General features: G+C 47.5%; 3 protein-coding genes across 3 annotated transcripts in view; all 3 read left to right on the top strand.

Moving 5' to 3' along the window:
• Nucleotides 1-236: 236 nt before the first annotated feature.
• On the top strand, nucleotides 237-1,359 carry LOC144988830 (gamma-crystallin M2-like). The gene is made up of 3 exons (XM_078939842.1): nucleotides 237-363; nucleotides 446-688; nucleotides 971-1,359. Exons 1-3 carry the CDS (start codon nucleotides 352-354, stop codon nucleotides 1,244-1,246), a joined length of 531 nt encoding a protein of 176 aa, XP_078795968.1. The 5' UTR covers nucleotides 237-351; the 3' UTR covers nucleotides 1,247-1,359.
• Nucleotides 1,360-4,210: 2,851 nt separating this feature from the next.
• On the top strand, nucleotides 4,211-13,810 carry LOC144988831 (gamma-crystallin-1-like). Its single transcript, XM_078939843.1, has 3 exons — nucleotides 4,211-4,314; nucleotides 4,405-4,647; nucleotides 13,444-13,810. Exons 1-3 carry the CDS (start codon nucleotides 4,306-4,308, stop codon nucleotides 13,714-13,716), a joined length of 525 nt encoding a protein of 174 aa, XP_078795969.1. The 5' UTR covers nucleotides 4,211-4,305; the 3' UTR covers nucleotides 13,717-13,810.
• Nucleotides 13,811-14,888: 1,078 nt separating this feature from the next.
• LOC144988793 (uncharacterized) overlaps nucleotides 14,889-27,882 on the top strand; it is a 28,567-nt gene continuing 15,573 nt past the window's right edge. Inside the window, exon 1 of the mRNA XM_078939729.1 lies at nucleotides 14,889-15,152. Within this exon, the coding sequence (XP_078795855.1) occupies nucleotides 14,889-15,152 (264 nt within the window). The remainder of the gene's footprint in view (nucleotides 15,153-27,882) is intronic.

Below are 27,882 nucleotides of genomic sequence, written 5' to 3'. Positions count from 1 at the left end.
TTTTTGGCTGCCCCCCAGGCCTGTTGGAGGTTTCTCCACATGTCTTTGCTGCTTTCTGCCTGCAGAGATGAGTCTTCTTGATGCTGGATGAGTGGATCAAAGCGTGTCTCGTGCACACATCAATAGAGGGCACAGTAGGTCAGTTATTTGCACTGTAGGACTTTATCGTGATGATTCAGGGGTTTCCACTCTATGCCCTGGATCAGGACTCTTGGCAGCCATGCTGGCACGTTAAATCCCCCCTCAATGAGAAAACAGCTGCAGTGGGATCGGCTAGCGCTTTGATTGAGGTTTATATAGCGGAGCTGTGGTCCTGCTTTCATCTGTGCCAGGCTGCAGGACTTTCCCAGGATGAGCAGCAAGGTGACGGAGCTTTCACACACCGTTTTCTTTTCACTGAAAAACCTGTTTGATGTTCTGACTTCCTTGTTCTCTGCGGGTTCAGATCATCTTCTACGAAGACAGGAACTTCCAGGGCAGCTCGTATGAGTGCGACGCCGACTGCCCCGACATGCACCCCCACTTCAGCCGCTGCAACTCCATCAAAGTGGAGAGTGGCTGCTGGGTTCTGTATGAAAAGCCCAACTACACCGGCTACCAGTATGTCCTGACCCGAGGGGAGTACCCGGACTACCAGCGCTGGATGGGCTACAACGACACCATCCGGTCTTGCCGTACCTTCTCCTACGTGAGTCCTTCCTTTGTGAAAACACAAGCAGACGTTCCTCTGACCTGGAATGCTTCAGTGTTGGAAAAATGAGGGTAGAAAGTCGCTTCTTGCTATTCGGGGCCCCAAATCGTGACTTCCTTTTTGCTGCTGACACATGAATAAAGTAAATGTGCAGATGGAAGCAGTCTTCAGGATTCATTGTTAGTCGTTTTATCCGCTTTTGGTTTGCTGTTTGTGTGTGTGACTGTTGTCTCAAACCACACCCCTTTGTCGCTGTCACCCTCCCATCTCCGCTTCCAGACCAGTGAGGGGCCGTACTGCATCCGCATCTACGAGCGCCCCAACTTCCAGGGTCAGATGATGGAGTTCAGCGAGGACTGCGAGTCCACTCAGGACCACTTCCGAAGCCGCGACATCTACTCCTGCAACGTCCTGGATGGCTATTGGACCCTCCATGAGCACCCCAACTACCGGGGCCGCCAGTACTTCCTGAGGCCCGGCGAGTACCGCAAGTTTGGTGACTGGGGGGCCGCCTGTGCCGCCACCGGCTCCTTCCGCAGAATCACCGATTTTTAATCAGCTTCCAGACATCTCAGGTTGATCCTGTAAAATGCCAGAGGACTCAATAACCAGACCTGATGAACGTACTTCCTCTGAATAAAGGTTTCCAACTGCTGCTTCACAAAAGACGTTTTGTTTCACACTTGCATGTTTTGAGGCAGCAAACAGCAAAGCGGGTGACTCGCATTTAGCATAAACGCATTCAAGCTGCTACCTGTAGCCCCGTCTAGCTGCACACAGCGTTCAAACCTCCAGCTGCTGCTGGCGTCAGCTGCACTAACATCTATTTGTTGGTTTGGGGGGAAATCTTGTTAAAATGTTCAGAGTATCAAGCTTAAAGTGTAACAAGGACAGGGATAACAAAGTACTTTACACACAACCACATCTGCATATAAAAACACTAACATGTACACACAGAGAATATGTATTCCCTCTCATTTACACATACATCCAATCAGTTGACATCCCATAATATTCCACAGTGTCTGAACTCATGGAAAAACCAAAGTGTTTTGCAGATCAAGCTCCAAATCCCTAGTTTAGCTGCTCTCAGATTTCCAGAGGGAGAAAATGAATTTACATCAGAACCATAGAGATAAGTTGTGGTGTCCCACAAGGATCAATTCTGGGCCCGCTGCTCTTCAATATTCAATGTTTCAAAGCTGATGAAACTCATATTTTTGCTGATGACACAAACATATTCTATTGTACAGGCAATCATAGGGAACTTATCAATGTGGTGAACACAGAGTTAAACAAAATAAAATCATGCATGGATTACAGCAAATGATCTTTGAACCTAGATAAAACCAAAGTGATGTTTTTTGGAAACTACAACGCAAATAAAGAGCTCTCAATTAAAATAAATAATGTCTTAATTGAAAGTGTTACAGAAATCAAATTCTTAGGGGTTTTTATCAATGACAAACAAAGATGGAAGCCACACATCAGAAACACACAAACTAAAGTCTCAAAAAGTATCAATCATAAATAAATCTAAACATATATTAGAATACAACAGTTGATATTTATTGTACTGCTCCTTAATACTACCATATTTCACCAACTGTATAGAAATTTGGGGGAATAATTCTAAGAGTTCACTACATCCTCTCTGTTTATCAGAATTGTACATAAAGCCAGATATCTTGATCATACAAACAATTTATTTTATCAATCTAGACTTTTAAAACTGCATGACCTTGTGGATTTTTACACCAACAACTTCTATCCAGAGCCAGTGGGAAATCGTTACCATTCAATATCCAAAAACAGTTCTTAGAAAATGAAGGAGGCTACAGACTGAGGGGATGTAGGAACTTCAAGATCAAATTGATCAGAACCACAAAGAAAGGTTTCTGTGTGTCGGTGTGTGGCACTAAACTCTGGAACGGGTTCAGTAATGAGCTCAAAAAATGTTCAAATATTCCAGAAAATGTAGAAAGAAAATCATGAATGAATGTTTTCTGAAGATAATCAATCATCAATAAGCACTGGATTTTGTAACTTGAAAAGAATCTATCTGATCAGAACCGGATCATAAAAATGAATGAACTCAGTAGGGGGGGGGGGGGGGGGGGGGTTATATAAGTTCGCTTCTTCCCGCTCATTTTCAAGCAATAAATCAAGCTCTACATGACTTTAGTTAATGATCACTGGATTTAATTAAGCAAATGGGATTTAAGTGACTTTTTTGTTTTGTTTTATTTTCTGTCCTTTTAACACTTGTTCTATCTTAGATGACCCCCCCTTCTATTGAGGTGTTCTCCCTACCATGACAAAGGTGGATAAAGGTGGAAAGATTTCATGGACACCAGTGAAGATCACAAATCATTGAAGAAAAAAGGTTAATAGCACTGTCTAGTGGGTCTAGATGACCCACCTCCCAACGGTAAAGTGCCTAGGATAGCACAAGGGTTACGTCTCTACATCATTCATCTGAGCTGCCTTCTCACCAAACACCATTCACGCCGCCCCCTCTCTTTCGCCGCGCGGCACATTTGCTGCTCGACGCCTGTCCAGAAAAAGGTGCTGGAGCTTGACGCTCCAGACAAATGTGGGAGGAGCTACTGCCAAATGTTTTTAGCCTGATCGCTGCACGGAGCGCTACCATGTTAGGGATAATGGCCGACAAAGTGTGCATTATCAGAAATGTCCGACGCGCACGCATGGAAGACACAGATGTTTAGAGTTCAGGTTTATTGGTTTTGCAGAACTCTACTAAAGCATTAGAGCTCCCGTCTCCATGTCCAGGTTCATGACATCATCCAGAGACGCTCACCGTGAGCTTCACTCTGCGACAACTGCGTCTGAATGACGGCCACTTCCGCGGCATTTCCGTCCCTCTTTGACCCATTTTGACGACTTGCTGTCCTGCATTGACCCCAGAGAGGAAACATAAGAAACAACACCTGCTGCCAACCTGCCACGCCCGTCGCTCAAATCACGCCACAAGACCTCAGATCACGTCTGTACCATTGACTTAACGTTGAAACTGGATGTGAACGCAGCTTCAGCCCCAAATGTCCTGACGGGTGGAGACGGCTGTTGGAGAGAGAGCGTTTTCTACAGCTCTCCCTATAGTGGAACGATCAAGAGGGGGGGGCACAATACATCACTACACCAAGTGCATTCTGGGAACAGTGATTCAGTCAAAGGTTTATGGTAATTTAGCAATGAAAACTAATGAAAGAAATTGACATTTTGTGCTGAAATGACAAATCTTTCAGTCACACTTTTCAAGCCCTTTGTGTTGAGCTTTAACATGAAAAGTTATATAAATAAAGTTTGATAGATGACTAAGTCGACAAAATCTACAGGTTTCGGTTCATAGCCACATTGTTTTTCTTTAGGCTCCATCAACACTGAAGCCAAAAGAGTGTTTGGCAGAAGCCTGTGTGAACAAACAGGAAGTCATTGTTCCCGTCACGCGTGTGCTCTGGCTCATGCTGGAAGCCGCCTGCCGCTTTGCTGACATGACGTGAATGTCAGCACAGCAGCGTCAGGCCAGTCCAGCTCATGCCCACGAAGAGGTTGTGGGGTGACAGAAAGCGCTTTTGCTGTCAGAGAGCATCATGGGAAAGGTTTGAGCTCACTTTTCCTTTACAGCTTTCTACTGCGAAGCTTTTCTCTTGTGAGTCATCCTTTCTGATCTGCTCCTTTTTCTCCCTTAGATCATCTTCTACGAGAACAGAAACTTTGGAGGTCGAACTCACGAGTGCATAAGCGACTGCTTTGACCTGCTCGCCATGTTTGACCACTGCCACTCCGTCAGAGTGGAGAGCGGCCTGTTCATGGTCTACGACAAGCCGGGCTTCACGGGGAACCAGTACTTCATGAGGACAGGAGAGTATCCCGACTTCACGGGTATGACCGGCATGAACCCCTGCATCCGATCCTGTCGTGCGATCCCTGCCGTAAGTTTTTATTTTAGAATTCCGATTAGTCAGTTCAACCAAACACATGAGAATATTTTTTTGTTCATTATGCAGTGCACAATGAAATTGTTTCTAGCAGCTCATTTCTAATAAATATTAAAAATAGATAATACCAAAAACTGGTCAGTAAAAAAAGATGAATATTGCACACAAGGAATGAGTATTGCACACTCATGTGTAGTGACAGGGAATTAGTGGATTATGTTAAGATTGTGGGGGGGGGGCTAACAGCTCTGGGGAAGAAGCTGTTTGTCAGTCTGCTGGTGTGGGTTCTGACCTGTATCTCTTTCCTGAGGGAAGAGCTACAAAATGTTGGTGTCCTGGGTGGGCGGGGTCTGCATCTATACGACCAGCTGTCTAGGTGGGCGGGGTCTGCAGCTAAACGACCAGCTGTCTAGGTGGGCGGGGTCTGCAGCTATACGACCAGCCTTCCGGGTGGGCGGGGTCTGCAGCTATACGACCAGCTGTCTAGGTGGGCGGGGTCTGCAGCTAAACGACCAGCTGTCTAGGTGGGCGGGGTCTGCATCTATACGACCAGCCTTCCGGGTGGGCGGGGTCTGCATCTATACGACCAGCTGTCTAGGTGGGCGGGGTCTGCAGCTATACGACCAGCCTTCCGCGTGGGCGGGGTCTGCAGCTATACGACCCGCCTTCCGGGTGGGCGGGGTCTGCAGCTATACGACCAGCCTTCTCAGTGGGCGGGGTGGAGTTGTGGGAGAGGTTCTCACCATCTGGGCCAAGTCCTTCCTGTCTTGAGCGGTGCAGCTCCGGTACCACACTGTAGCACTCAGACAGAGGATGCTCTCTATGGTTGCTCTGTAGAAGTTCCCCAGAAGTTGAGATGAGAGTCCAGTCCTCTTTAGCTTCCTGAGGAAGAAGAGTCTCTGTTGAGCCTTCTTCATCAGGTGGGACTTGTCAGCGACTAGGTGAGGTCGGATGTGATGTGGATCCCCAGGAACTTGATGTGGTTCACACGCTCCACCTCCTCCCCATGAATGAGGAGGGGGGTGTACCACCTTCACAATGACCTCCTTGGTCTTGGAGGTGTTCAGGATGAGGTTGTTGTCGACACACCATCCTGTTAGATGCTGGACCTCCTCTCTGTAGTGGGTCTCATCGTTGTTCTATGTGAGACCCACTACAGTGGTGTCATCAGCAAACTTCACAACCATGTTTGTGGGATGAATAACAGACCAGTAATGGGTGAACAGAGTGAAGAGGGCGGGGCTGAGGACTTACCCCTGTGGTGTTCCTGTGCTCAGGATCAGTGTGGATGATGTTGAGTCCCCAATTCTCACCACTTGAGGTCTGTTGGTGAGAAAGTCCCTGATCCAGAGGCACAGAGAGGCAGGCAGTCCCAGGTTGTGAAGCTTCAGCGTCAGCTTGTCTGGGATCACAGTGTTGAAGGCTGAGCTGAAGTCTACAAACAGCATCCTGACGTACGTGTTGGTGTGCTCCAGGTGGGACATGGCGGCATGCAGGGCTAACGAGACTGCGTCCTCTGTCGATCGGTTCTCCCTGTAGGTGAACCGATGACTGTCCAGAATAGCAGGGATGATGTCCTTGATGTGGCTCAGGATGATCTTCTCAAAGCACTTCATGATCACCGGTGTCAGAGCGACCGGCCGGTAATCATTGAGGAACATGACAGATGATTTTTTTGGCACCATGATGGAGGACTTGAGGCACACAGGAACTGAGGTGAGCTGCAGGGGCGAATTGAAGATGTCCAGAAAAACTCCAGCCAGCTGATGTGCACACAGCTTCAGAACCCGACCTGACACCTTATCTGTTCCTGCTGCTTTGCTGGTTTCAATCCTCCTCAGAGTAGAGCTAACCTGATGAAGCTGCAGGACGAGAGGCTGGGACTGTTCCTCCGGCTGTAAGAGATGACTAGTGTCTCTGCTGCCAGGAGGGTCAAAGTGTGCAACGAAGGTGTTTAAGGTGTCAGGCACATGAATGCAGCGGAGCAGATGGAGACGTTTGGAGGAACAGTGATGATGTTGGTCAAAGGAAGCAGAGGAAGACCAAAGAGGAGGTCACGGATGGAGAGAGGCAGGAGGATTCAGAGGTTAGATAGAGGCTGTGGCGCCCCCTAAAGGAAATGGCTGAAATGAAAATCACAGTTTACTTAATTACACAAGAAGAACGTTCTGAGCTCTTGTCATACGTGTGCAGGAGCAGGGCCAAAGATGGCGCCCTTGGTCTGCCAGGATGCATCCCAGCAGTAGCAGCAGTCATCTTCTCCATTCACTCTTCTGCCAGAAGAGCAGCACTTCTTCGTAGAAGGCTGACACAGGAAATCCTGAAGGACTGTTGCCCCAGTTAGACTGCTGGGAGGCGGTTAGTTAAGCTGAAGTGGGGGGCTGCTGAGGTTGCCAAAGCAAAACTGTTTTCATGATGTGATTGTAAAGCACCAACAAAAAGCTACATTGGAGAAGCGGTCTGACAGTGGGGCTGGATTTGGACACGTCTGACATGAACATGTACTAATCTGACTGATGGATCAGATCGTTTGGAGAACACAGTCAGAGTTTTCTTATTGCGTGTTGGTATATTTCCTTCCTTCTGTAAGTCCTGGTTTGGAAGCAAACACCAGAGACGTGAAGGGACTGTGGACTGAGATCCTGAGACACCAGGGTTTCTGGATCAAGGCAGAGCTGCTGCGACACGGCGTCCTTTCACTGCAGAGTTTCAGCTGGGCGGTGAGAGAAAATGAGGTGGATGGGGGTGAAGGGCCTGGATGGAGAACCTTCTTTATGTCAGCTGAGCTCAAATCTTTCAGGTGGGCTGTACAGTGGGCTGTAGAGTGTGCGTACAGCGGGCGTAAAGTGGGTGTACAGCGGGCATTCAGCGGGTGTACAGTGTGCTTACAGCGGGTGTACAGCGGCCGTAAAGCGGGTGTACAGTGGGCGTAAAGTGGGCACACAGCGGGATACAGTGGGCGTAAAGTGGGTGTACAGCGGGCGTAAAGTGGGCATACAGCGGGTGTACAGTGTGCATACAGCTGGTGTACAGCGGGCGTACAGTGTGCGTACAGCGGCCGTAAAGTGGGTGTACAGTGTGCGTACAGCAGGTTTAAAGTGGGTGTACGCGGGGCATTCAGTGGGTGTACAGCTGGCATTCAGCGGGTGTACAGTGTGCGTACAGTGTGCTTACAGCGGGTGTACAGCGGCCGTAAAGCGTGTGTAAAGTGGGCGTAAAGTGGGCACACAGCGGGATACAGCGGGCGTAAAGTGGGCATACAGCGGGTGTACAGTGTGAGTACAGCTGGTGTACAGCGGGCGTACAGCGGGCGTAAAGTGGGTGTACAGTGTGCGTACAGCAGGTGTAAAGTGGGTGTACGCGGGGCATTCCGCGGGTGTACAGTGGGCATACACTGTGCGTACAGTGTGCGTACAGCGGGGGTACAGCGGGCATTCACAGGGCGTAAAGTGGGCGTACAGCAGGCATTCAGCGGGTCTACAGTGGGCGTAAAGTGGGCGTACAGTGGGCATATAGCGAGCATTCAGCGGGTGTACAGCAGGCATAAAGTGGGTGTACAGCGGGCGTAAAGTGGGCGTACAGTGGGCATACAGCGGGCGTACAGAAGGAATTCAGCGGGTCTACAGCGGGCGTAAAATGGGTGTACAGCGGAGGTACAGTGGGCATACAGCGGGCATTCAGCGGGTGTACAGCGGCCCTAAAGTGGGTGTACAGTGTGCCTACAGCGGGCGTAAAGTGGGTGTACAGCAGGCATTTAGCGGGTGTACAGCGGGTCTGAAATTGGTGTACAGCAGGCTTAAACTGGGCATACAGCCGGTGTACAGTGTGCGTACAGTTGGTGTACAGCCGGCGTACAGTGTGCGTACAGCGGCCGTAAAGTGGGTGTACAGAGTGTGTACAGCGGCCGTAAAGTGGTTGTACGCGGGGCATTCACCGGGTGTACAGCGGGCGTACAGCGGGCATACAGCGGGCGTAAAGTGGGCGTACAGTGGGCAGACACCGGGCGTACAGCAGGCATTCAGCGGGTCTGCAGCGGGCGTAAAGTGGGCGTACAGCGGGCGTTTAGTGGGCGTACAGTGGGCATACAGCGGGTGTGCAGAAGGAATTCAGCGGGTCTACAGCGGGCGTAAATTGGCTGTACAGCGGAGGTACAGTGGGCATACAGCGGGCATTCAGCGGGTGTACAGCGGCCCTAAAGTGGGTGTACAGTGTGCGTACAGCGGGCGTAAAGTGGGTGTACAGCAGGCATTTAGCGGGTGTACAGCGGGTCTGAAATGGGTGTACAGCAGGCTTAAACTGGGCATACAGCCGGTGTACAGTGTGCGTACAGTTGGTGTACAGCCGGCGTACAGTGTGCGTACAGCGGCCGTAAAGTGGGTGTACAGAGTGTGTACAGCGGCTGTAAAGTGGTTGTACGCGGGGCATTCACCGGGTGTACAGCGGGCGTACAGCGGGCATATAGCGGGCGTAAAGTGGGCGTACAGTGGGCAAACACCGGGCGTACAGCAGGCATTCAGCGGGTCTGCAGCGGGCGTAAAGTGGGCGTACAGCGGGCGTTCAGTGGGCATACAGCGGGCAATCAGCGGGTGTACAGCGGCTGTAAAGTGGGTTAACAGCGGCCGTAAAGTGGGCAAACAGCGGGTGTACAGCGGGCGTAAAGTGGGTGTACAGCGGGCGTAAAGTGGGCGTACAGTGGGCATACAGCGGGTGTACAGCAGTCATTCAGCGGGTGTACAGCGCGTGTATAGTGTGCGTACAGCGGGTGTAAAGTGGGTGTACGCGGGGCATTCAGCGGGTGTACAGTGGGCGTACAGTGTGTGTACAGCGGGTGTACAGTGGCTGTAAAGTGGGCGTACAGCGGGCGTAAAGTGGGCATACAGCGGGGGTAAAGTGGGTGTATAGTGGGCGTACAGTGGGCATACAGCGGGCATACAGCTGGCATTCAGCGTGCATACAGCGGGCGTAAAGTGGGCATACAGCGGGTGTACAGTGGGCTTACAGTGGGCGTACAGCAGGCGTACAGTGGGCATACAGCGGGCAATCAGCGGGTGTACAGCGGCCCTAAAGTGGGTGTACAGTGTGCGTACAGCGGGCGTAAAGTGGGTGTACAGCGGGCATTCAGCGGGTGTACAGTGGGCATACAGTGTGCGCACAGTGTGCGTACAGCGGGTGTACAGCGGGCGTAAAGTATGCGTACAGCGGGTTCACAGTGGCCGTAAAGTAGGTGTAAAGTGGGCATCCAGCAGGTGTAAAGTGGGTGTACAGCAGGCGTACAGTGTGCGTACAGCGGCCGTAAAGTGGGTGTACAGTGTGCGTACAGTGTGTGTACAGCAGCTGTAAAGTGGGTTAACAGCGGCTGTAAAGTGGGCAAACAGCGGGTGTACAGCGGGCGTAAAGTGGGTGTACAGCGGGCGTAAAGTGGGCGTACAGTGGGCATACAGCGGGTGTACAGCAGTCATTCAGCGGGTGTACAGCGGGTGTATAGTGTGCGTACAGCGGGTGTAAAGTGGGTGTACGCGGGGCATTCAGCGGGTGTACAGTGGGCGTACAGTGTGCGTACAGCGGGTGTACAGTGGCTGTAAAGTGGGCGTACAGCGGGCGTAAAGTGGGCATACAGCGGGTGTAAAGTGGGTGTATGGTGGGCGTACAGTGGGCATACAGCGGGCATAATGCTGGCATTCAGCGTGCATACAGCGGGCGTAAAGTGGGCATACAGCGGGTGTACAGTGGCCGTACAGTGGGCGTACAGCAGGCGTACAGTGGGCATACAGCGGGCAATCAGCGGGTGTACAGCGGCCCTAAAGTGGGTGTACAGTGTGCGTACAGCGGGCGTAAAGTGGGTGTACAGCGGGCATTCAGCGGGTGTACAGTGGGCATACAGTGTGCGCACAGTGTGCGTACAGTGGGTGTACAGCGGGTGTAAAGTGTGCGTACAGCGGGTGCACAGCGGCCGTAAAGTAGGTGTAAAGTGGGCATCCAGCAGGTGTAAAGTGGGTGTACAGCAGGCGTACAGTGTGCGTACAGCGGCCGTAAAGTGAGTGTACAGTGTGCATACAGTGTGTGTACAGCGGCTGTAAAGTGGGTTAACAGCGGCCGTAAAGTGGGCAAACAGCGGGTGTACAGCGGGCGTAAAGTGGGTGTACAGCGGGCGTACAGTGGGCATACAGCGGGCATCCAGCGGGAGTAGAGCGGGCGTAAAGTGGGCATACAGCGGGCGTAAAGTGGGTGTACAGCGGGTGTAAAGTGGGCGTACAGTGGGCATACAGCGGGCGTACAGCGGGCATTCAGCGGGCGTAAAGTGGGCATACAGCGGGCGTACAGCAGGCATTTAGCGGGTCTACAGCGGGCGTAAAGTGGGCATCCAGCATGTGTAAAGTGGGTGTACAGCAGGCGTACAGTGTGCGTACAGCGGCCGTAAAGTGGGTCTAGAGTGTGCGTACAGTGTGTGTACAGCGGCTGTAAAGTGGGTTAACAGCGGCCGTAAAGTGGGCAAACAGCGGGTGTACAGCGGGCGTAAAGTGGGTGTACAGCGGGCGTAAAGTGGGCGTACAGTGGGCATACAGCGGGTGTACAGCAGTCATTCAGCGGGTGTACAGCGGGTGTATAGTGTGCGTACAGCGGGTGTAAAGTGGGTGTACAGCGGGCGTAAAGTGGGCATACAGCAGGCGTACAGTGTGCGTACAGCGGGCATTCAGCAGGTGTATAGCGGGCGTACAGTGTGCGTACAGCTGGTGTACAGCGGGCATTCAGCAGGTGTACAGCGGGCGCACAGTGTGTGTATAGTGGGCGTAAAGTGGGTGTACAGTGTGCGTACAGCGGGTGTAAAGTGGGTGTACAGCGGGCATTCAACGGGCATTCAGCGGGCGTTCAGTGTGCGTACAGCGGGTGTACAGCGGGTGTAAAGTGGGTGTTCAGAAGGCGCAAAGTGGGCGTACAGTGGACATACAGCGGACGTACAGCGGGCATTCAGCGACATACAGCGGGCGTAAAGTGGGCATACAGCAGGCGTAAAGTGGGTGTACAGCGGGCGTAAAGTGGGCGCACAGTCGGCATACAGCGGGCATCAGTGGCGTAAAGTGGGCGTACAGTGGACATACAGCGGACGTACAGCGGGCATTCAGCGACATACAGCGGGCGTAAAGTGGGCATACAGCAGGCGTAAAGTGGGAGTACAGTGTGCGTAAAGTGGGTGTACAGCGGGTATTCAGCGGGTGTACAGTGGTCGTACAGTGTGCGTAAAGTGGGTGTACAGCGGGTGTACAGCGGGCGTAAAGTGGGTGTACAGCGGGCGTACAGCGGGTGTACAGCGGGCGTAAAGTGGGCGTACAGTGGACATACAGCGGACGTAAAGTGGGCATATAGCGGGCGTAAAGTGGGCGCACAGTCGGCATACAGCGGGCATTCAGCTGGTGTACAGGTGCAGTAAAGTGTGTGCACAGTGTGCGTACAGCGGGTGTACTGCGGGCGTAAAGTGGGTGTACAGCGGGCGTAAAGTGGGCATACAGCGGGTGTGAAGTGGGTGTACAGCGGGCGTAAAGTGGGCGCACAGTGGGCATACAGCGGGCATTCAGCGGGTGTACAGGGGCCGTAAAGTGGGAGTATAGTGTGCGTAAAGTGGGATTCACAGCGGGTATTCAGCGGGTGTACAGTGGGCGTACAGTGTGTGCACAGTGTGCTTACAGCAGGTGTACAGCGGCCTGTAAAGTGGGTGTACAGCGGGCGTTAAGTGGGCATACAGCGGGCATTCAGCGGGTGTACAGCGGGTGTACAGCGGGCGTACAGTGTGCGTACAGCGGGTGTACATCTACCGTAAAGTGGGCGTACAGCAGGCGTAAAGTGGGCGTACAGTGGGCACACAGCGGGCGTAAAGTTGGATGTACAGCGGGCATAAAGTGTGCGTACAGTGGGCATACAGCGGGCATTCAGCGGGTGAGCTGCGACTTCTGTTTGCGGCTCAAACTCAGAGCCGGCAGATTGTTCATATTTTAGAAAAACGCTCTATATTAGTCCAGGAGTCTCTTTTTCTTTAACCAGATGTATGAATTCAGAACAGAGCAGATCATGCAGGGCAGGAAGCTGGTACTCAGTACAAAATAAAACACCAGGGGATTTTCAAAATACGTGTCTGATGTAAATGTATCTGTTTGACAGAATATTTTCTGATTGGATTTGTCTTCTTTAAACTCTGTATCATTCAGTTTCACCATCTTTTTGTATGTGTGTTTGGAGGATCTGATCCAAAAGAGAATTGAGCTGTGAATCCGAATCTAGAACCAGAGTCACATCGGATCCAGCTGTCAGGAATTGGAGGAGCCAAAATGCTGGAAACATTTAATAAATAAACTTTAATTGGACAATATCCATGGAGGAACAAAAAAACAGATGAAACCCAGACACTTCTGAGGACAATGAGCAGAAAATAAGACTGCTGTGATGATCAACATGAACCTGTAGTGATTGACAGCACAAAGCAAGACCAAAACCACCACTGAAGAACTGAATCTATTGTCTGATCTATTAGTTGTTTAAAGAACAAAAACTTGTTTTAGGTGCCCTATTCCGGCTTTGAGCCCCTGACCCTCTGAAATCCCGTGCACGCCCCTGACCCTCTGAAATCCCGTGCACGCCCTGCACCTGCCCCTGTGGCTGCAGAAAAAAATTGATGTTGGTTTACACCACATTACAGAAACCAGATGATGGCTGGGCTGCATAAGACTTGAACTGTCGGTAAAACTGCTGGCAGCTGTTATAATGAAGATCTTCTTACTGTCTTCCTCTGCTCTCCTTCAGTACATCGGCAGCTTCAGGATGAGGCTTTACGAGCACTTTGACATGAGAGGTGAGATGGTGGAGCTGACAGAAGACTGCCCCAACCTCATGGACCGCTTTCGCTTGTTCCACTTCAACTCCTGCAATGTGATTGACGGCCACTGGCTGCTGTTTGAGCAGCCTCACTACAGGGGGCGCCACTTCTATCTGAAGCCCGGCTGGTACAGCAGCTACAATGAGTGGAGTGCCATGAGCTCCAGGATCGGCTCCATCCGGCGGCTCTCAGAACCCTGAAGTCTGAACAGAAGCTTCTGCAGTTCAGTTCCTGCAGTGGGGTGTCGCCTGCTCATCCACAGTCAAGGGCTGAATAAAACACTGAAAACACTGATTTTTGTCTGAGCTGTTGTCTGTTGTGCACCTTCTATTAGCTGATTTTTTATTGGGAGACATCCAAAATAAATCGAGCTCCAAGATGAAAGAGGTTTTATTTTCATAGAGAGAAACTCACGGAGAAACTGTCCCATCATCTATTTGGTGTCGGGTTGGATGTTATGGATCTTTGCAGGAGGTTACTGCAGAAAGTCCATCAATCAGAATAATGTTGGTGTCGGTACAATGCCAACCTCTGCTCATCTAGCCCTCGTGCTATCTTAGATGACCCCCCCCCCTTCCATTGACGTGTTCTCCCTACCATGACAAAGGTGGAAAAAAGGTGAAAAGATTTCAGTTAATCATGGACACCAGTGAAGATCACAAATCATTGAAGAAAAAAGGTTCAGAGCACTGTCTAGTGGGTCTAGATGACCCAACTCCCAATGGTAAAGTGCCTAGGATAGCACAAGGGTTACAAAATAACTTCCACACAAGTTAGCGACCTTCTGTTTTGTTGATGTTTTATTCCTTTATGAATCCTGATAAAAGTTGGAGCGTCTCCAGCAGGGGGCAGTGGTGCAACAGAATCTGAGATTAGAAAAAGTCTGACAGAAAGACCAGAGCTTCCAGAGGGAAACATCTTTTTCATCTTTACATTATATCACCAATGAAAACGTGGCCTCTGGCTTCTCAACAGAACAGTGAAACTTTCTGTGTCTGAATATGAAAGAAGTTTGAAAAAGGGAACGCTGAAGCCCTGAAGTGAATTTGATGAGAACGTAAACGTTGGAGTGAAACATCAGCTGGCCTGTCAGCTCTCACCTGTGCAAACGTCTCTTCAGGACCACACGTCCAGAAAAACCTGCCCGTGAATGACACCTGCAGAGTCAGCATTTCACATTGACTATATGACAGGAGCGAGTCTCTTCATGACTGGGTTGGATCAGATGGAAAGGACCTCGGCCAGGAGGAGCAGGCAAAATGGAGGTGGACATGATCATCATATTTACTGCAAAATAAGAAAGAAGCATGCTTCCTCTTTGAAATACGTCTGCATTTTTTTTATGTGAGCCATTTGCTGCCTAACGACATGAATGTGGTCCATTTCCATGCAGATCGTCTTCTATGAGGACAAGAACTTCTCTGGGAAACACTTTGAGTGCTCCAACGACTGTGCGGATCTGCTGAGCAAGCTGAGCCGCTGCAGCTCCATTAAGGTTCGGAGCGGTTGCTTCATGATCTACGAGAAACGCAACTTCACCGGAGACCAGTACTACCTGAAGAGGGGGGAGTATCCAGACTTCCATCACTGGACGGGGGCAAACGACTCGGTCAGCTCCTGCCGCTGCATCCCTACGGTGAGCCCGCTCAGGCAGAACGCTTTTCCACATTCTCCAAGCAGAACCAAACGCTTTTCCATGTTCTAAAAGCAGAACCAAACGCTTTTCCATGTTCTCCAAGCAGAACCAAACGCTTTTCCACGTTCTAAAAGCAGAACCAAACGCTTTTCCATGTTCTAAAAGCAGAACCAAACGCTTTTCCATGTTCTCCAAGCAGAACCAAACGCTTTTCCACGTTCTAAAAGCAGAACCAAACGCTTTTCCATGTTCTACAAGCAGAACCAAACGCTTTTCCATGTTCTACAAGCAGAACCAAACGCTTTTCCCCGTTCTAAAAGCAGAACCAAACGCTTTTCCATGTTCTCCAAGCACGACCAAACGCTTTTCCATGTTCTAAAAGCAGAACCAAACGCTTTTCCATGTTCTCCAAGCAGAACCAAACGCTTTTCCACGTTCTAAAAGCAGAACCAAACGCTTTTCCATGTTCTAAAAGCAGAACCAAACGCTTTTCCACGTTCTCCAAGCAGAACCAAACGCTTTTCCACGTTCTACAAGCAGAACCAAACGCTTTTCCCCGTTCTAAAAGCAGAACCAAACGCTTTTCCACGTTCTCCAAGCAGAACCAAACGCTTTTCCACGTTCTAAAAGCAGAACCAAACGCTTTTCCATGTTCTCCAAGCAGAACCAAACGCTTTTCCACGTTCTAAAAGCAGAACCAAACTCTTTTCCACGTTCTACAAGCAGAACCAAACGCTTTTCCATGTTCTACAAGCAGAACCAAACGCTTTTCCATGTTCTACAAGCAGAACCAAACGCTTTTCCATGTTCTCCAAGCAGAACCAAACGCTTTTCCACGTTCTACAAGCAGAACCAAACGCTTTTCCACGTTCTCCAAGCAGAACCAAACGCTTTTCCACGTTCTCCAAGCAGAACCAAACGCTTTTCCATGTTCTCCAAGCAGAACCAAACGCTTTTCCACGTTCTAAAAGCAGAACCAAACGCTTTTCCATGTTCTAAAAGCAGAACCAAACGCTTTTCCATGTTTTCCAAGCAGAACCAAACGCTTTTCCATTTTCTTCTGGCAGAACCAAACGCTTTTCCACGTTCTCCAAGCAGAACCAAACGCTTTTCCACGTTCTCCAAGCAGAACCAAACGCTTTTCCACGTTCTCCAAGCAGAACCAATCGCTTTTCCACGATCTCCAAGCAGAACCAAACGCTTTTCCATGTTCTACAAGCAGAACCAAACGCTTTTCCACATTCTCCAAGCAGAACCAAACGCTTTTCCACGTTCTACAAGCAGAACCAAATGCTTTTCCATGTTCTACAAGCAGAACCAAACGCTTTTCCACGTTCTCCAAGCAGAACCAAACGCTTTTCCATGTTCTACAAGCAGAACCAAACGCTTTTCCACGTTCTCCAAGCAGAACCAATCGCTTTTCCACGATCTCCAAGCAGAACCAAACGCTTTTCCATGTTCTACAAGCAGAACCAAACGCTTTTCCACATTCTCCAAGCAGAACCAAACGCTTTTCCACGTTCTACAAGCAGAACCAAATGCTTTTCCACGTTCTACAAGCAGAACCAAACGCTTTTCCATGTTCTACAAGCAGAACCAAACGCTTTCCCATGTTCTCCAAGCAGAACCAAACGCTTTTCCATGTTCTCCAAGCAGAACCAAACGCTTTTCCATTTTCTCCAAGCAGAACCAAACGCTTTTCCATGTTCTACAAGCAGAACCAAACGCTTTTCCACGTTCTAAAAGCAGAACCAAACGCTTTTCCATGTTCTACAAGCAGAACCAAACGCTTTCCCATGTTCTCCAAGCAGAACCAAACGCTTTTCCACATTCTCCAAGCAGAACCAAACGCTTTTCCACGTTCTACAAGCAGAACCAAACGCTTTTCCACGATCTCCAAGCAGAACCAAACGCTTTTCCATGTTCTACAAGCAGAACCAAACGCTTTTCCACATTCTCCAAGCAGAACCAAACGCTTTTCCACGTTATACAAGCAGAACCAAATGCTTTTCCACGTTCTACAAGCAGAACCAAATGCTTTTCCATGTTCTACAAGCAGAACCAAACGCTTTCCCATGTTCTCCAAGCAGAACCAAACGCTTTTCCATGTTCTCCAAGCAGAACCAAACGCTTTTCCACGTTCTAAAAGCAGAACCAAACGCTTTTCCATGTTCTAAAAGCAGAACCAAACGCTTTTCCACGTTCTCCAAGCAGAACCAAACGCTTTTCCACGTTCTACAAGCAGAACCAAACGCTTTTCCATGTTCTACAAGCAGAACCAAACGCTTTTCCCCGTTCTAAAAGCAGAACCAAACGCTTTTCCACGTTCTCCAAGCAGAACCAAACGCTTTTCCACGTTCTAAAAGCAGAACCAAACGCTTTTCCATGTTCTCCAAGCAGAACCAAACGCTTTTCCACGTTCTAAAAGCAGAACCAAACGCTTTTCCACGTTCTACAAGCAGAACCAAACGCTTTTCCATGTTCTACAAGCAGAACCAAACGCTTTTCCATGTTCTACAAGCAGAACCAAACGCTTTTCCATGTTCTCCAAGCAGAACCAAACGCTTTTCCACGTTCTACAAGCAGAACCAAACGCTTTTCCACGTTCTCCAAGCAGAACCAAACGCTTTTCCACGTTCTCCAAGCAGAACCAAACGCTTTTCCATGTTCGCCAAGCAGAACCAAACGCTTTTCCACGTTCTAAAAGCAGAACCAAACGCTTTTCCATGTTCTAAAAGCAGAACCAAACGCTTTTCCATGTTCTCCAAGCAGAACCAAACGCTTTTCCATTTTCTTCTGGCAGAACCAAACGCTTTTCCACGTTCTCCAAGCAGAACCAAACGCTTTTCCACGTTCTCCAAGCAGAACCAAACGCTTTTCCACGTTCTCCAAGCAGAACCAATCGCTTTTTCACGATCTCCAAGCAGAACCAAACGCTTTTCCATGTTCTACAAGCAGAACCAAACGCTTTTCCACATTCTCCAAGCAGAACCAAACGCTTTTCCACGTTCTACAAGCAGAACCAAATGCTTTTCCATGTTCTACAAGCAGAACCAAACGCTTTTCCACGTTCTCCAAGCAGAACCAAACGCTTTTCCATGTTCTACAAGCAGAACCAAACGCTTTTCCACGTTCTCCAAGCAGAACCAATCGCTTTTCCACGATCTCCAAGCAGAACCAAACGCTTTTCCATGTTCTACAAGCAGAACCAAACGCTTTTCCACATTCTCCAAGCAGAACCAAACGCTTTTCCACGTTCTACAAGCAGAACCAAATGCTTTTCCACGTTCTACAAGCAGAACCAAACGCTTTTCCATGTTCTACAAGCAGAACCAAACGCTTTCCCATGTTCTCCAAGCAGAACCAAACGCTTTTCCATGTTCTCCAAGCAGAACCAAACGCTTTTCCATTTTCTCCAAGCAGAACCAAACGCTTTTCCATGTTCTACAAGCAGAACCAAACGCTTTTCCACGTTCTAAAAGCAGAACCAAACGCTTTTCCATGTTCTACAAGCAGAACCAAACGCTTTCCCATGTTCTCCAAGCAGAACCAAACGCTTTTCCACATTCTCCAAGCAGAACCAAACGCTTTTCCACGTTCTACAAGCAGAACCAAACGCTTTTCCACGATCTCCAAGCAGAACCAAACGCTTTTCCATGTTCTACAAGCAGAACCAAACGCTTTTCCACATTCTCCAAGCAGAACCAAACGCTTTTCCACGTTCTACAAGCAGAACCAAATGCTTTTCCACGTTCTACAAGCAGAACCAAACGCTTTTCCATGTTCTACAAGCAGAACCAAACGCTTTCCCATGTTCTCCAAGCAGAACCAAACGCTTTTCCATGTTCTCCAAGCAGAACCAAACGCTTTTCCATTTTCTCCAAGCAGAACCAAACGCTTTTCCATGTTCTCCAAGCAGAACCAAACGCTTTTCCACGTTCTACAAGCAGAACCAAACGCTTTTCCATGTTCTACAAGCAGAACCAAACGCTTTCCCATGTTCTCCAAGCAGAACCAAACGCTTTTCCATGTTCTACAAGCAGAACCAAACGCTTTTCCACGTTCTACAAGCAGAACCAAACACTTTTCCACATTCTAAAAGCAGAACCAAACGCTTTTCCATGTTCTACAAGCAGAACCAAACGCTTTTCCATGTTCTACAAGCAGAACCAAACGCTTTTCCACGTTCTAAAAGCAGAACCAAACGCTTTTCCATGTTCTACAAGCAGAACCAAACGCTTTTCCACGTTCTACAAGCAGAACCAAACGCTTTTCCACGTTCTACAAGCAGAACCAAACGCTTTTCCCCGTTCTAAAAGCAGAACCAAACGCTTTTCCATGTTCTACAAGCAGAACAAAACGCTTTTCCACGTTCTAAAAGCAGAACCAAACGCTTTTCCCCGTTCTAAAAGCAGAACCAAACGCTTTTCCATGTTCTACAAGCAGAACCAAACGCTTTTCCATGTTTTACAAGCAGAACCAAACGCTTTTCCATGTTCTAAAAGCAGAACCAAACGCTTTTCCACGTTCTACAAGCAGAACCAAACGCTTTTCCACGTTCTCCAAGCAGAACCAAACGCTTTTCCACGTTCTAAAAGCAGAACCAAACGCTTTTCCATGTTCTCCAAGCAGAACCAAACGCTTTTCCACGTTCTAAAAGCAGAACCAAACGCTTTTCCATGTTCTAAAAGCAGAACCAAACGCTTTTCCACGTTCTCCAAGCAGAACCAAACGCTTTTCCACGTTCTAAAAGCAGAACCAAACGCTTTTCCATGTTCTAAAAGCAGAACCAAACGCTTTTCCATGTTCTCCAAGCAGAACCAAACGCTTTTCCATTTTCTTCTGGCAGAACCAAACGCTTTTCCACGTTCTCCAAGCAGAACCAAACGCTTTTCCACGTTCTCCAAGCAGAACCAAACGCTTTTCCATGTTCTCCAAGCAGAACCAAACGCTTTTCCACATTTTCCAAGCAGAACCAAACGCTTTTCCACGTTCTACAAGCAGAACCAAATGCTTTTCCACGTTCTCCAAGCAGAACCAAACGCTTTTCCACATTCTAAAAGCAGAACCAAACGCTTTTCCATGTTCTACAAGCAGAACCAAACGCTTTTCCACGTTCTACAAGCAGAACCAAACGCTTTTCCATGTTCTACAAGCAGAACCAAACGCTTTTCCCCGTTCTAAAAGCAGAACCAAACGCTTTTCTATGTTTTACAAGCAGAACAAAACGCTTTTCCACGTTCTAAAAGCAGAACCAAACGCTTTTCCCCGTTCTAAAAGCAGAACAAAACGCTTTTCCACGTTCTGAAAGCAGAACCAAACGCTTTTCCACGTTCTACAAGCAGAACCAAACGCTTTTCCATGTTCTAAAAGCAGAACCAAACGCTTTTCCACGTTCTACAAGCAGAACCAAACGCTTTTCCACGTTCTCCAAGCAGAACCAAACGCTTTTCCACGTTCTAAAAGCAGAACCAAACGCTTTTCCATGTTCTCCAAGCAGAACCAAACGCTTTTCCACGTTCTAAAAGCAGAACCAAACGCTTTTCCATGTTCTAAAAGCAGAACCAAACGCTTTTCTACGTTCTCCAAGCAGAACCAAACGCTTTTCCACGTTCTAAAAGCAGAACCAAACGCTTTTCCATGTTCTAAAAGCAGAACCAAACGCTTTTCCATGTTCTCCAAGCAGAACCAAATGCTTTTCCATTTTCTTCTGGCAGAACCAAACGCTTTTCCACGTTCTCCAAGCAGAACCAAACGCTTTTCCACGTTCTACAAGCAGAACCAAACGCTTTTCCACGTTCTCCAAGCAGAACCAAACGCTTTTCCATGTTCTCCAAGCAGAACCAAACGCTTTTCCACGTTCTCCAAGCAGAACCAAACGCTTTTCCACGTTCTACAAGCAGAACCAAATGCTTTTCCACGTTCTCCAAGCAGAACCAAACGCTTTTCCACATTCTAAAAGCAGAACCAAACGCTTTTCCATGTTCTACAAGCAGAACCAAACGCTTTTCCACGTTCTAAAAGCAGAACCAAACGCTTTTCCATGTTCTACAAGCAGAACCAAACGCTTTTCCACGTTCTAAAAGCAGAACCAAACGCTTTTCCATGTTCTACAAGCAGAACCAAACGCTTTTCCACGTTCTAAAAGCAGAACCAAACGCTTTTCCATGTTCTACAAGCAGAACAAAACGCTTTTCCACGTTCTGAAAGCAGAACCAAACGCTTTTCCACGTTCTCCAAGCAGAACCAAACGCTTTTCCACGTTCTACAAGCAGAACCAAACGCTTTTCCATGTTCTCCAAGCAGAACCAAACGCTTTTCCACGTTCTCCAAGCAGAACCAAACGCTTTTCCACGTTCTACAAGCAGAACCAAATGCTTTTCCATGTTCTCCAAGCAGAACCAAACGCTTTTCCACGTTCTAAAAGCAGAACCAAACGCTTTTCCATGTTCTAAAAGCAGAACCAAACGCTTTTCTACGTTCTCCAAGCAGAACCAAACGCTTTTCCACGTTCTAAAAGCAGAACCAAACGCTTTTCCATGTTCTAAAAGCAGAACCAAACGCTTTTCCATGTTCTCCAAGCAGAACCAAATGCTTTTCCATTTTCTTCTGGCAGAACCAAACGCTTTTCCACGTTCTCCAAGCAGAACCAAACGCTTTTCCACGTTCTACAAGCAGAACCAAACGCTTTTCCACGTTCTCCAAGCAGAACCAAACGCTTTTCCATGTTCTCCAAGCAGAACCAAACGCTTTTCCACGTTCTCCAAGCAGAACCAAACGCTTTTCCACGTTCTACAAGCAGAACCAAATGCTTTTCCACGTTCTCCAAGCAGAACCAAACGCTTTTCCACATTCTAAAAGCAGAACCAAACGCTTTTCCATGTTCTACAAGCAGAACCAAACGCTTTTCCACGTTCTAAAAGCAGAACCAAACGCTTTTCCATGTTCTACAAGCAGAACCAAACGCTTTTCCACGTTCTAAAAGCAGAACCAAACGCTTTTCCATGTTCTACAAGCAGAACCAAACGCTTTTCCACGTTCTAAAAGCAGAACCAAACGCTTTTCCATGTTCTACAAGCAGAACAAAACGCTTTTCCACGTTCTGAAAGCAGAACCAAACGCTTTTCCACGTTCTCCAAGCAGAACCAAACGCTTTTCCACGTTCTACAAGCAGAACCAAACGCTTTTCCATGTTCTCCAAGCAGAACCAAACGCTTTTCCACGTTCTAAAAGCAGAACCAAACGCTTTTCCACGTTCTCCAAGCAGAACCAAACGCTTTTCCATGTTCTACAAGAGGAACCAAACGCTTTTCCACGTTCTACAAGCAGAACCAAACACTTTTCCACGTTCTACAAGCAGAACCAAATGCTTTTCCATGTTCTACAAGCAGAACCAAACGCTTTTCCATGTTCTCCAAGCAGAACCAAACGCTTTTCCATTTTCTTCTGGCAGATCCAAACGCTTTCCCATTTTCTTCTGGCAGAACCAAACGCTTTTCCATGTTCTACAAGCAGAACCAAACGCTTTTCCATAATCTCCAAGCAGAACCAAACGCTTTTCCAAGTTCTCCAAGCAGAACCAAACGCTTTTCCATTTTCTTCTGGCAGAACCAAACGCTTTTCCATGTTCTCCAAGCAGAACCAAACGCTTTTCCACGTTCTAAAAGCAGAACCAAACGCTTTTCCATGTTCTACAAGCAGAACCAAACGCTTTTCCATGTTCTACAAGCAGAACCAAACGCTTTTCCATGTTCTAAAAGCAGAACCAAACGCTTTTCCACGTTCTACAAGCAGAACCAAACGCTTTTCCACGTTCTCCAAGCAGAACCAAACGCTTTTCCACGTTCTAAAAGCAGAACCAAACGCTTTTCCATGTTCTCCAAGCAGAACCAAACGCTTTTCCACGTTCTAAAAGCAGAACCAAACGCTTTTCCATGTTCTAAAAGCAGAACCAAACGCTTTTCCACGTTCTCCAAGCAGAACCAAACGCTTTTCCACGTTCTAAAAGCAGAACCAAACGCTTTTCCATGTTCTAAAAGCAGAACCAAACGCTTTTCCATGTTCTCCAAGCAGAACCAAACGCTTTTCCATTTTCTTCTGGCAGAACCAAACGCTTTTCCACGTTCTACAAGCAGAACCAAACGCTTTTCCACGTTCTCCAAGCAGAACCAAACGCTTTTCCATGTTCTCCAAGCAGAACCAAACGCTTTTCCACGTTCTCCAAGCAGAACCAAACGCTTTTCCACGTTCTACAAGCAGAACCAAATGCTTTTCCACGTTCTCCAAGCAGAACCAAACGCTTTTCCACATTCTAAAAGCAGAACCAAACGCTTTTCCATGTTCTACAAGCAGAACCAAACGCTTTTCCACGTTCTACAAGCAGAACCAAACGCTTTTCCATGTTCTACAAGCAGAACCAAACGCTTTTCCCCGTTCTAAAAGCAGAACCAAACGCTTTTCCATGTTCTACAAGCAGAACAAAACGCTTTTCCACGTTCTAAAAGCAGAACCAAACGCTTTTCCCCGTTCTAAAAGCAGAACCAAACGCTTTTCCATGTTCTACAAGCAGAACCAAACGCTTTTCCATGTTTTACAAGCAGAACCAAACGCTTTTCCATGTTCTAAAAGCAGAACCAAACGCTTTTCCACGTTCTACAAGCAGAACCAAACTTTTTTCCACGTTCTCCAAGCAGAACCAAACGCTTTTCCACGTTCTAAAAGCAGAACCAAACGCTTTTCCATGTTCTCCAAGCAGAACCAAACGCTTTTCCACGTTCTAAAAGCAGAACCAAACGCTTTTCCATGTTCTAAAAGCAGAACCAAACGCTTTTCCACGTTCTCCAAGCAGAACCAAACGCTTTTCCACGTTCTAAAAGCAGAACCAAACGCTTTTCCATGTTCTAAAAGCAGAACCAAACGCTTTTCCATGTTCTCCAAGCAGAACCAAACGCTTTTCCATTTTGTTCTGGCAGAACCAAACGCTTTTCCACGTTCTCCAAGCAGAACCAAACGCTTTTCCACGTTCTACAAGCAGAACCAAACGCTTTTCCACGTTCTCCAAGCAGAACCAAACGCTTTTCCATGTTCTCCAAGCAGAACCAAACGCTTTTCCACGTTCTCCAAGCAGAACCAAACGCTTTTCCACGTTCTACAAGCAGAACCAAATGCTTTTCCACGTTCTCCAAGCAGAACCAAACGCTTTTCCACATTCTAAAAGCAGAACCAAACGCTTTTCCATGTTCTACAAGCAGAACCAAACGCTTTTCCACGTTCTAAAAGCAGAACCAAACGCTTTTCCATGTTCTACAAGCAGAACCAAATGCTTTTCCATGTTCTCCAAGCAGAACCAAACGCTTTTCCACGTTCTACAAGCAGAACCAAACGCTTTTCCATGTTCTCCAAGCAGAACCAAACGCTTTTCCACGTTCTAAAAGCAGAACCAAACGCTTTTCCACGTTCTCCAAGCAGAACCAAACGCTTTTCCATGTTCTCCAAGCAGAACCAAACGCTTTTCCACGTTCTAAAAGCAGAACCAAACAATTTCCATGTTCTACAAGCAGAACCAAACGCTTTTCCACGTTCTACAAGCAGAACCAAACACTTTTCCACGTTCTACAAGCAGAACCAAACGCTTTTCCATGTTCTACAAGCAAAACCAAACGCTTTTCCATGTTCTCCAAGCAGAACCAAACGCTTTTCCACGTTCTAAAAGCAGAACCAAACACTTTTCCATGTTTTACAAGCAGAACCAAACGCTTTTTCCATGTTCTCCAAGCAGAACCAAACGCTTTTCCATGTTCTACAAGCAGAACCAAACGCTTTTCCATGTTCTCCAAGCAGAACCAAACGCTTTTCCACGTTCTAAAAGCAGAACCAAACGCTTTTCCATGTTCTACAAGCAGAACCAAACGCTTTTCCATGTTCTCCAAGCAGAACCAAACGCTTTTCCATGTTCTCCAAGCAGAACCAAAAGCTTTTCCATTTTCTTCTGGCAGAACCAAATGCTTTTCCATGTTCTCCAAGCAGAACCAAACGCTTTTCCACGTTCTAAAAGCAGAACCAAACGCTTTTCCATGTTCTACAAGCAGAACCAAACGCTTTTCCATTTTCTTCTGGTAGAACCAAACGCTTTTCCATGTTCTCCAAGCAGAACCAAACGCTTTTCCACGTTCTAAAAGCAGAACCAAACACTTTTCCATGTTTTACAAGCAGAACCAAACGCTTTTTCCATGTTCTCCAAGCAGAACCAAACGCTTTTCCATGTTCTACAAGCAGAACCAAACGCTTTTCCATGTTCTCCAAGCAGAACCAAACGCTTTTCCACGTTCTAAAAGCAGAACCAAACAATTTCCATGTTCTACAAGCAGAACCAAACGCTTTTCCATGTTCTCCAAGCAGAACCAAACGCTTTTCCATGTTCTCCAAGCAGAACCAAACGCTTTTCCACGTTTCCAAGCAGAACCAAACGCTTTTCCACGTTCTCCAAGCAGAACCAAACGCTTTTCCACGTTTCCAAGCAGAACCAAACGCTTTTCCACGTTCTCCAAGCAGAACCAAATGCTTTTCCACGTTCTCTAAGCAGAACCAAACGCTTTTCCATGTTCTCCAAGCAGAACCAAACGCTTTTCCATGTTCTCCAAGCAGAACCAAACGCTTTTTCCATGTTCTACAAGCAGAACCAAACAATTTCCATGTTCTACAAGCAGAACCAAACGCTTTTCCATGTTCTCCAAGCAGAACCAAACGCTTTTCCACGTTCTACAAGCAGAACCAAACGCTTTTCCATGTTCTACAAGCAGAACCAAACGCTTTTCCATGTTCTACAAGCAGAACCAAACGCTTTTCCACGTTCTCCAAGCAGAACCAAACGCTTTTCCACGTTCTACAAGCAGAACCAAACGCTTTTCCATGTTCTACAAGCAGAACCAAACGCTTTTCCATGTTCTACAAGCAGAACCAAACGCTTTTCCACGTTCTCCAAGCAGAACCAAACGCTTTTCCATGTTCTACAAGCAGAACCAAACGCTTTTCCGCGTTCTACAAGCAGAACCAAACACTTTTCCACGTTCTACAAGCAGAACCAAATGCTTTTCCATGTTCTACAAGCAGAACCAAACGCTTTTCCATGTTCTCCAAGCAGAACCAAACGCTTTTCCATTTTCTTCTGGCAGATCCAAACGCTTTTCCATTTTCTTCTGGCAGAACCAAACGCTTTTCCATGTTCTACAAGCAGAACCAAACGCTTTTCCATAATCTCCAAGCAGAACCAAACGCTTTTCCAAGTTCTCCAAGCAGAACCAAACGCTTTTCCATGTTCTACAAGCAGAACCAAACGCTTTTCCATAATCTCCAAGCAGAACCAAACGCTTTTCCAAGTTCTCCAAGCAGAACCAAACGCTTTTCCATTTTCTTCTGGCAGAACCAAACGCTTTTCCATGTTCTCCAAGCAGAACCAAACGCTTTTCCACGTTCTAAAAGCAGAACCAAACGCTTTTCCATGTTCTACAAGCAGAACCAAACGCTTTTCCATGTTCTACAAGCAGAACCAAACGCTTTTCCATGTTCTAAAAGCAGAACCAAACGCTTTTCCACGTTCTACAAGCAGAACCAAACGCTTTTCCACGTTCTCCAAGCAGAACCAAACGCTTTTCCACGTTCTAAAAGCAGAACCAAACGCTTTTCCATGTTCTCCAAGCAGAACCAAACGCTTTTCCACGTTCTAAAAGCAGAACCAAACGCTTTTCCATGTTCTAAAAGCAGAACCAAACGCTTTTCCACGTTCTCCAAGCAGAACCAAACGCTTTTCCACGTTCTAAAAGCAGAACCAAACGCTTTTCCATGTTCTAAAAGCAGAACCAAACGCTTTTCCATGTTCTCCAAGCAGAACCAAACGCTTTTCCATTTTCTTCTGGCAGAACCAAACGCTTTTCCACGTTCTACAAGCAGAACCAAACGCTTTTCCACGTTCTCCAAGCAGAACCAAACGCTTTTCCATGTTCTCCAAGCAGAACCAAACGCTTTTCCACGTTCTCCAAGCAGAACCAAACGCTTTTCCACGTTCTACAAGCAGAACCAAATGCTTTTCCACGTTCTCCAAGCAGAACCAAACGCTTTTCCACATTCTAAAAGCAGAACCAAACGCTTTTCCATGTTCTACAAGCAGAACCAAACGCTTTTCCACGTTCTACAAGCAGAACCAAACGCTTTTCCATGTTCTACAAGCAGAACCAAACGCTTTTCCCCGTTCTAAAAGCAGAACCAAACGCTTTTCCATGTTTTACAAGCAGAACAAAACGCTTTTCCACGTTCTAAAAGCAGAACCAAACGCTTTTCCCCGTTCTAAAAGCAGAACCAAACGCTTTTCCATGTTCTACAAGCAGAACCAAACGCTTTTCCATGTTCTACAAGCAGAACCAAACGCTTTTCCATGTTCTAAAAGCAGAACCAAACGCTTTTCCACGTTCTACAAGCAGAACCAAACGCTTTTCCACGTTCTCCAAGCAGAACCAAACGCTTTTCCATGTTCTAAAAGCAGAACCAAACGCTTTTCCATGTTCTCCAAGCAGAACCAAACGCTTTTCCACGTTCTAAAAGCAGAACCAAACGCTTTTCCATGTTCTAAAAGCAGAACCAAACGCTTTTCCACGTTCTCCAAGCAGAACCAAACGCTTTTCCACGTTCTAAAAGCAGAACCAAACGCTTTTCCATGTTCTAAAAGCAGAACCAAACG

Source organism: Oryzias latipes, chromosome 21 (assembly GCF_053564925.1).
Source record: "Oryzias latipes strain Hd-rR chromosome 21, Olatipes_Hd-rR_3.1".
Lineage (NCBI taxonomy): Eukaryota > Metazoa > Chordata > Actinopteri > Beloniformes > Adrianichthyidae > Oryzias > Oryzias latipes.
The sequence above is the reverse complement of the archived record's forward strand: the minus strand, read 5'-3'. Positions and strand labels throughout refer to the sequence as shown.